Source organism: Tupaia chinensis, unplaced genomic scaffold (assembly GCF_000334495.1).
Source record: "Tupaia chinensis unplaced genomic scaffold, TupChi_1.0 Scaffold000605_1, whole genome shotgun sequence".
Taxonomy (NCBI): Eukaryota; Metazoa; Chordata; class Mammalia; order Scandentia; family Tupaiidae; genus Tupaia; species Tupaia belangeri.
Genome location: NW_006160123.1, coordinates 350,082 through 360,218, shown reverse-complemented (window position 1 = coordinate 360,218; position 10,137 = coordinate 350,082). Strand labels below are relative to the sequence as shown.

The window sequence follows — 10,137 nt, the reverse complement described above, 5'->3', positions numbered from 1 at the left end:
CATACAAACAGAAATGGGTCTCTTGAGAAAGTCATCCCTCGGGACCAGCAGTTGGACTCCCATGTAGTCCACCACGGTTCAAGTCCTGAATGCAGTGGCTTAAACTCACACTGGGCGCATGTGCATGCATGCCCAAGATCCCAAGAGAAGAATGGAGGAGAAGGAACTGTGGCATGGCCATCCCCCTTTGAGGAGTAATTTCTCGCTTTCTGTCTCTCTGTCTCTGTCTTTCTGGTGAGCACACATGCCCTATAGCAAAATCTCTCTCAAAAAAAAAGTAAGTCACTCCTATGAGGTTTTAATTAAGTGGTAGAAATAAAATGGCTGTAGTTAAGAAAGTATAATATTGAGGAACGTCTTATTTAGCAGGCAGAAGGAATTAGGAATAAAAGCAATCACTGACTGAAATGGGGAATTGATAATAGAAGTATGAGGATAATGCAGGTTCGTGAAAATCAGAGGAAAAGTTTCAAGATTAAGTTACTCAAGGGATGGTTTCATGGTACAGTAGTACAGTGCTGCTTTAAGAAAGATTCCACATGGTGGTGCCTTTTGAATCCCTTGCTCACTTTGGTATGTGTATGAGTGCCCAAGATTCAACAGGTTGGACTGAAGGAGGGGATCACGGCATGACCAGATCCTGTGGAGGGTGTTTGCTCTCTCTCTCTCTCTCAGTTTCTCTTGGACATGTACATGCTGTATAATAAATGAAGAAAGAACAAAGTTTAAGGTATTCAGCAGAACACACTACTACAGATACTTCACAGATGGGGACTGAATTTGGTTACTAAATAGGTCCTTTGAGATTTTTTTCTAAATACAGTTCTTGTCAACTGGTAAAGACAAAAGTCAGACTCTGAATTATTAGGACATAAAGGGTGAGACAGATGACCTTCAGAATGTTTGGGAGATGTCAAAGTGAACAACACACACCTTGACTCCATCTTTCAAAACTGCACATGCCCTCCAAAAAGGAATAAAAAAAGTGTGCTACTATAGTTACTGGATCATATTTCTCGTACTTCTTGTTTTATAAAACTACTATGCTAGATTAGAGTCTATTGTGCCTATATGGCTACTCTGAACTTGTGACCAATAGCTGATAAGAGAGAAGGGAAGAGGAAAAAGAGAAAAGTGTTCACAGTCCATATTATAGGTAGCAAAGACAAGTAAGGGGGTTTTATTATCTTTTTTTTTTTTTTTAATTGCCCAGAGGACTCATGTACTCACCAAAGAGAAAAAGAAAAAAAAAGGAAAAGAGACACACCCCCATCAGGGTGCTGGTCACACTCCAATTCTTCTTCCTCTATTTCTCAACCCTGTCATGATTTTGGACATGCACATATACTCTCCTGGTGTGTTTTTCAAGCTGCTGGGGCTGGGATTTGAGTCACGTAGGCTCCAGCTCTCTGTGCACTGTGCTTTTTGCCTTTTTTTTTTTTTTTTTTTAAGAGAGATTTTTGCTATAGGCCATGTGTGCACACTGGAGAGACAGAGAGACAGAAAGAGAGAAATCAACCCCCGCCACGGGGCATGGCCACACTGCAAACCCTTCTCTAGGAATTTTTGGTATACACATACCAGGCATGTGTTTCACGTTGCCATGTCCAGGATTCACACCACGATTGATTACGTGGGAGTCCAGTGAAGTAACCATTACACTATTTGCTGGTCCCATATGCAGTGTGCTTATCCACTATAATAGAAGGCCAGTCCTTATTGTTTTTAAGGATAGGGTAGTACTATGTGTCTATAAGAATATGAACAGAAGAACTAGAAACAGAAGTGGAGACAACTGAGAAAGAAAGTTCTAGGAAAAAGTAATACCAGTTCGAATCAAGAGCATAGGGAGAGGCATTAATTTTAGAAACAGAGAGACTAATAGTGAAGACCGAGCAATTTAGGGAATAGATTATGGTAACAAATATTAAAAAAGTAGAGAAGGTAAAAGAATTTGACTCAGATAAGAGTCTGTTTTCTCAGAAAATAAACAAATGAGGTCAATATTCCTTTAGAGAATTTTAGTAGAATTTTGTATTTAGAGAGGGGTATGGTCTAAGATTGTAACTTAAAGGAAATACACTAGTACTATTTTTAAATTAGTTTTATTTTTTCTATTTTTAATTGCTAGAGGGCATATACAATCACCAGAGAGAGAGAGAGGCCAAAGGGAGAGGAAGAAAGCACTGCTCAGTGAGGCGAAGTCATGCTGTCATCCCTTCTCTTCTATTTCACTGTCCTGTCAGGATTTGGGGCACACATGCCTGGTACGTTTCTCCAGCTGCTGGGGCTGGTACTTGAACCATGTCTGGCATTGTGGGATCTGGCTCCTTTCACCTCTAGGCCATGGAGCCAGCACAACATTTTAAAATTAATTTCTTAGGCAGTTTAATGCACACAACGAAGTTCATGATTGAATAAATAACTGCCCCTCTCCATTACTAAAACAGTCAAGAGTCTATGTGTTCCTAATTATCCTATTAATATTCATTTTCAAGGAAATAAATACTTATGAATATAAAGATATATACATATTTTTCCATTTTCAATGATGTTTTCTTAAAGATATTTATCTATAGATATATCTATATCTATCTATCTATATGTATTTTTATTATTTTGTGATGAAGGAGAGTACAGTTTTATTGCAAAGTGCAAAGCAAGGAGAGCAGGCAGCTCATGCTGAAAAGACCCGATCTCCCCAAAATGTTCCCCACATGTGTTTTTAAGGGCAAAATTAGGGGCAGAGGTCCCAGGTATATGATCAGTTCAGTAATTGGTTCAAGAGAGTATGATCATCTCCTAGGCATTCTTGAATGGTGAGGCCTTAGATAATCAAGTTTCTCTTCAGGTGTCTGGAGTTATCCAGCCTGGGGTCTTTGAGCTTACAACCAGCAGTTTCCAGCCTATAAAACATCTTACATACTGAAATGAAAACCTTATCTTTCCTTTAAATGAGAGTTTTAGAGGTCAAATGGTCCTCATTCGTGGTCCATATTGGTCATTATCATAACCAAAGTCTGAAGACTTACTTCTTATTCTGGTCCACTACAGTGTAAATGTACCTTATATTTCAAGAACTTTAGAAAATACATTAGGGGGTCCTTGCTCGGTTTCAGTCCCCTCTATTCTTAGAAAAACCTCTCAATCCTGAGGGAAAATGGGCAATGACCTATCTGGCTGTTTCTTGCTGAATGGAGATGATGACCAATCTGGCTGTTTCTTGCTGAATGAAGATATAGTTTCAGAGTCAGGATTGGAGGAAATAGTGTGCATTTATTTCAAAATACTCAGTTTTAGTTTTCAATACTATTACGTTAGCACCAGCTTCTGCTATTAAGTTTACAAATCTGAAAACACATTTAATTACTATATAAAACAAGACAGCAAAGTTGCTGGTGAAGACAGAAGTCTGACTTCCTATTTTTCAAAATCCTTTCCAGGGGCCCTGGAGGGAGTCATGCCCACAAACATTAACAGACCATTCTGACAGAAGTCTTCCTACATTCCGTCCCTGCAGTAGTATCTTTGTGAATCTTTGTGATATATATATATATTAAGTCTCCTCATTTCTGTTAAAGTACATTCTTTTCTGATTGCTGCAACCTTCCTCTTTTAATCACCAACTTAAAAACTATAAAATCCACTTATAACTTACAAGCCCCCCTCCCATTCCACATGTCCTGTCTTTTTGGGCCAGACTAATAGAAAAACTCTTCACTAAATTCTAATCTTAGTCTCTTGCTCTCAAAATCAAATAAAAGGAACCCCTGTACCTGATCACCCCAAGAAAGGCATGTTTTGCCTCCTCTCTGGGCCTAGGTCATCCATATTTTACTTAGAAATAAACTACATTATTATTTTCACAGAGTTGGTTATTTACATCAACACTAGCCTATTTTTATCAGTAGCCAGGTAGCTTAGTACTTTTTTTACTTAAGATTTGTAAGTGCAACATCAAATGTTAACCTGCAAACCCTTCTTTAATAAGGCAAGGCATAATCAAAAACTATTTTATGGTCTGAGACAAATTTTGCCAATAAAGATATATATTTTTAAGCCCTACTATCCCCACAAATAAGTAAAAATATTACAGGCCACATTTTTTTTTTTTGAGAGGTTTTTGCTATAGGGCATGTGCGCTCGCTGGAAAGACAGAGACAGAAAGACAGAAAGTAAGAAATCACCCCCCAGGGAGGATAGCCACGCCGCAATCCCTTCTCCTCCATTCTCCTCTCGGGATCTTGGCCACGCACGCACATGTGCTGGGCCTGGGACTCGAACAGCAGTCGACTACATGGGAGTCCAGCGACAAAGCCATTACGCTAACTGCTGGTCCCACAGGCCACATTTTCTGATTAGAATAAAAGACTGGTTAACTCCCCTGAATTTATTAAGACAAATTCAAATTTATAAAATATTACTTAAATAATAAACTTTACCTCAAGGAAGCTGCAACAGAAAACTTTTTTTTTCTTTTTTTAAATTCTGCCAGAAGCACTTATACTCATTGGACAAAGACACAGAGAGTGGGAAGGTAAGAAAGCACCCTCATGGGAATGGTCACACCAAAATCCCTTGCCCTCTATTTCTCTTGCTTTTAGAGATTTTGAGCATGAACACACACACACCCTGCATATTTTTCAAGCCTCTAGGTCCAGGACTCAAATTGTATGGTCAGCCATATACAATCTAGTCTCCTTAGCCACCAGGCCACTAGGCTGGCTCTAGAAAACTGCACTATTAATAACCATTAGTGCACTTACAAAGGCACTGATCATATAAATGAATTTTACTTACATCACAAGCACACCACTCTTGGAACATGAGTAAAATATTCTTCAACTGCATCTGTATAGTAATAGCAGCCTCCCAGTCAGGGTCCACTTCAATATGTTGCCCAACCTGCCTTCTGATTTCTTCCATTCCCTACAAGAAAAGATTGGTCAATGGTTATATGGACCCTCTTTTTTTGATCCTCTTATTGGCAAAATACATAGTTAGGATTCCTATTCATATATACATAGCATTTTATCATGGTTACTGTACTAGGTCAGAATACATGCATTCGAATCTCAGCTCTCAGGGGTACAGCTCACACGTAGGACATTTGACTACAAACCAAAGCTCTGTCTAGAATTTCTAGCTGTGTGACTCTGGGAAAATTAACATTTTTAAAAATTTTGCCAGAGGACATGTATGCTTGCCAGAGAGAGACTAAGCAGAAGAGAGAGGGGGGAGAAAGAGAAAGCACCCCTCAATGGAGAATGGCCACACAGCAATCCCTTCTCTTCCATTTCTCCATGATGTCAGATTTGGGGCATGCAGATGCGCCTAGTGTGTTTCTCAAGCCACTGGGTCTGGGTCTTGAACTACAAGATTAGCCACGTGGGATCCAATTGCCTTAACCATAAAGTCATGGAGCTTGTCCTAGGCAAATTTTTTAAAGCTCCAATTCCCTTACATATAAAATGGGAATAACAGTAGAAACTACCTCATAATATTTCTATAAGGCAAAAAAGAGACAGTACACACACAGGGTTGATTATACAATTATCATATGGTAAGCATTCAATAAACATTAATAGTAGCAACAGTAAACTATTTCTACTTTACTAAATACATTCTCATATAAAAATAAAAATTTACTAAAAAAAGAGTAAAAATATTTTAAAAATAAATTTGTCTTACTGATGTACAGAAGAATGATCATACCTGCATACAGGTAAGAATCTTCAAAAAGGACCGAAAACCTTCAAGGAACTGCATTCTTAACCTTTCTGTCCATATTGTAGGTTTGCTGATCAGGATATACCTATTATTTCAAAAAAGAAAAATTTTACTTTCTTATTTTAAGATTCTCAGGGTTATAAACAATGTTGATTTATCAAAAATATGGATTCTAATTTCTAACAATAATTAGATGCTCTGGGCAGAGCTAGAATTCCTTATTCTTCGTTATTTTAAATACAACCAACAAAATGTGAATGCTCTGTAAGAGGTAGATATAAAAGGTAATCTCGGGTTTTCCACACTCTGCCCCCAAAGGCTGGTCTGATTCAGTGAACCCAGAACCAACCTAGTCTGTCACAGCTGACTGTGGATAACCACAGGACAGATTTCCTAAAACTGTTCATACCCAACACCTAAAGGGCTAGCTAAAATCCTTCTGGGTTCAGGAAATTTGGAACAGATTTCCTATCTCCAGGTTTTCATAACCCAGAACCTGGAAGACAGATGTAAGCATCTATGTGATCTTGGGTTTGTATCTACAGATGTACTAGTTTTAAGAGATAAATATACTAATTTTAGACAAGATCAATATTCCTTTTAGCACTAAAGACAATTTCTAGCTTCATATCCAATGGGAAATATGCTTATCTTGGGACAGCATCTCAGGAAGCAATCATTTACCATTATTACAGATAATTTGCAGTCAATCAATCGAAATGCATTACTATTACATACACTATTTGATAATATGAACATAAACAAGATAAATCCTGTCCTTGAAATTCAAACTGTATTTTTCGTTTTAACTGCCATGTGTGCTTGGCAGAGACAAAAAAGACATACAGAGAGAGGGAGAAAGCACCCTCAAATGTGGTATGGTCACACTACAATCTCCTTTCCTCCATCTCTTCATACCATTAGGATTTTAGGTGCATGCATGTTCCCAGAGTGTTTTTCAAGGTGCTCAGGTAGGATTCAACCCAATGGTTAGTCAAGTGGGATCCAACTCCCTTAACCACTAAGCCACAGGTCTGGTGTGAAGTTGAAAGTGCAGTGGGGAGGGGGCCAGCAGGTGGCAAGTGATTAAAGGTGTTGGACTCTCACTCGGCCAACTGCGGTTTGAGTCCCAGACATGGAGGCTTCCTTTCTCACTTTCCCTTTCCCTCTCTCTCTCTCTCTCTCTCTCTCAACTTTGTTCCTCTTTAGTCAAATTAAAAATAAACAAACAAATAAGTAAAGAAAATTAAATAATTATTTTTAAAAATGTACACGCATTTGCAATATTTCAAAAAAAGTGTAATGGGGAAAAAAAGATTTTTGTGAATGCTGTAATCTAATGTTAAGAATCAAAAAAGATGGGACCAGCAGTTAGCGTAATGGCTATGTCACTGGACTCCCATGTAGTCAACCCCGGTTCGTGTCCTGGACCCGGTGGCTTAAAACTCATGCTGGGTGCATGTGCGTGAACTTCAATAACATATGTATGAAAGGGGAGTTAAAAAGAGGTTTACAGGGCCTGGCAGGTGGTGTAGTGGTTGGGGTGCTGGACTCCCACAAATAAACAACCATGGTTCAAGTCTAAGACCTGGCAGCTCGCTTTCTCACTTTCCTTCTCTCTGTCCAAATTAAATAATAATAATAATAATATTAAAATATTTCTTAGAAAAAAAAAAGATGTTTTCACCAAGAAGTCATCTAAAACTATGCACAAAGAGACTACACACAAGGGACAGAACTGAATTATGTGACTAGAAGTGAGAGAAAGGCATGGTAATTATGATAGTTTCCTTGGGTGACCCAGGAGACCCCACATTCCCTCTCCTCAATACCTTCTTTATTAATCTGGTTCTAAAACTCAGTGAGAAATCTTCATTGTAGACATTTATTAATATAAGACAGTAACAGTTCTTTGTACCTGTTATCATTATAGACACTCCAAGATAACCAAAAGGATCTGGTGATAGGACAAAGCAGACAAGCACGCTGTCTTTAAAGGTGCCCTCACCTTCTGACTTGAACAACTTACTTTAGGTCACATATTACTGCGTATACTCTTCCCAGTTTGTCCTGGCTATACCCCTGGAAGTTGAATTTATTGTTTCTGTCCAAGTACTCAGGTAAAACTTCTAGCAGAGTTTCAGTAATGATAGAGATAACATTCTGCTCTTCAATAAGATGTCGAGCCTGCAAAATATTTCAAGAATATTCTCTTAAGCATTATATCATCATAGCATGGACTTAATTTATTCATTCACTTAGTAAGAAGGTAATTTTAAAATAAATATTTATTGAGCATTAAACTTAGTTCTCATATAAAAGTAACTCTGTGAAATTATTCTCTAAAAGGTAAATTCCCTACTCTTCAGTAACTAGAAACATCCCCCAATTCCATGATACAGATAAGAGCCTATCTTCAAAAATCATGCAAGGAGCAAAGTAGTACAAAGACACACTTTGTGACTTCTACCACGTTGCTATCTATTCTGGCTTTCCCCCCTTACTCCCAACCCAATTTTTCTTTCCAATCTTTTTCTCTGGCCTTTTGAAAAGGGAAAGTAGGAATAGTTAATATAATTATGTGGAAGAAACAGGAAAAACAGAAATACAAAAAGGAAGCAGAATCCTCTACCCTCCTCTCAGGCTTACAAAGCACCAACTCACATGAATGACTGACAGGATCATCCTGTCCCTTCTTAGTTTCATCTTACTCTATCAATCCCCTCCAAACAATAAAAAACAAAAGAATAGCTTAAAAAAAACCCAGCTTTATATTGAAAAGGCATTACTCCTAAGTTACTCTAGATAGTGAGATATCAGCTTCAGATGTTATCAGGAGGGATCAGAACATTTGGACAAGAGCAGTGCCTAGTTACCAAGTCCATGGGTACCATTCAAGTACTAGTCACATGCAGATACCACTGAAGCATTTTTTCAATGCTCTAAGAATTCGCCCAACTTAGTGATTCTGGCATTGTTTTAATTTGGTTCAAAAGTAAATCAAATTCGTAAAAAGCAAAACAGGTTTTATTTAGAAAGCCTATAAAGAAATAACGGATACATACCAGAGTAGGAACAGTAAACATCTGAACTGAGAGTGCAGTTATGGAGATACTTCTGTCATGATCATCACTGATATATTCTTTTTGTAGCTGTTTATAATACTGAAAGATAAATGTGGAAAATCAATTATAAATGACTACAAAAAATTTTGTATCTGGGACCAGTAGTTGGCGTAATGGCTATGTCGCTGGACTCCCATGTAGTTGACAGCAGTTCAAGTCCCGGACCTGGTGACTTAATAAACTCACACCAGGCGCGTGTGCATGTGTGTCCAAGATCCCGAGAGGAAAATGGAGGAGAAGGGACTGTGGTGTGGCCATCCCCCCTGGGGGGTAATTTCTTGCTTTCTGTCTCTCTCTCTCTCTCTCTCTGTCTTTCTGGCGAGAGCACATGCCCTATAGTAAAAAACCTCTAAAATAAAAAAATGTGCATCTGATTTTAGTAACTGCTAAATGTCTGTTTACATGCATAAGATGACAAGTAATATAATATCTACTTATTAAAGCAAAAAAAATATATTACAAAGAGAATAATGACCAACAAAAATACAAATATGAGACCAGCAGGTGGTATGGTGGTTAAAGGCAGGTGGATCCCATATGGTCAACCATGGTTCAACTCCCCTATCAGTGGCTTGAAAATCACACCAGGCATGAGTGTTTGTTTGTGTGTGTGTGTGTGTGTGTGTGTGTGTGCCCTAAATCCTGAAAGGCGAATGTAGAAGGAACTGAGGCATGGCCTTTGCCCCAGAGAGGATGATGTGGGAGCAAGGGGGTGTGGCATGCTTTCTCACTTTCCCTCCATCTCTCTGGCAAGCTCACATGCCCTATAGCAATAAACAAACAAATAAATAAATAAAAACAAATAGGCATTTAACTACACGGTCTAGCTGAGGTGAAAATGAGTAACTGAAAAATATTCCTCAATATCTACTGAATCTGCTGCACCAGTGATCACAACAGAATGGCAAAAAGATTCTAGATCACCTCTGTCTGCTTGCTCCTTAACATTGAGACTGAACTTCAAGAATTTGAAAGAAACACACCATCCATCAAATGACAAGAAATCAACACTGGATCACAAGAAATATGGGAAAACAAGAAAATACCTCTCCTCCAAGGGAAAAGTGTAACTCTTCTTCATCCACAAGCAGTTCGGTGAAAAATCATGGAAAAATCTCATAAGGAATTTAGAGCATTCATAATGTCGAAGCTAACAGAGATGGAAGAGGAGAGATAATGAACTGCTAAAGAGAAAGGAGAAAGAAGTTGACGAGTTCCAGGAGATAAGGAAATTCTTGCAAGATCTAAAAGAGGAATTACACACTTTACAAAAGACTCAAAT

General features: G+C 38.3%; 1 protein-coding gene across 4 annotated transcripts in view; it reads right to left on the bottom strand.

The window, feature by feature from the left end:
- UBR1 (ubiquitin protein ligase E3 component n-recognin 1) overlaps positions 1 to 10,137 on the bottom strand; it is a 162,010-nt gene that overhangs the window by 95,215 nt on the left and 56,658 nt on the right. For all 4 annotated transcript variants that reach the window (XM_027775784.1, XM_027775785.1, XM_027775786.1 and 1 more), the window contains exons 11-14: positions 8,796 to 8,894; positions 7,760 to 7,917; positions 5,716 to 5,815; positions 4,801 to 4,929 (exon numbers count right to left, since the gene is read on the bottom strand). In XM_027775784.1, coding sequence (XP_027631585.1) covers positions 4,801 to 4,929; positions 5,716 to 5,815; positions 7,760 to 7,917; positions 8,796 to 8,894 — 486 coding nt within the window. The remainder of the gene's footprint in view (positions 1 to 4,800; positions 4,930 to 5,715; positions 5,816 to 7,759; positions 7,918 to 8,795; positions 8,895 to 10,137) is intronic.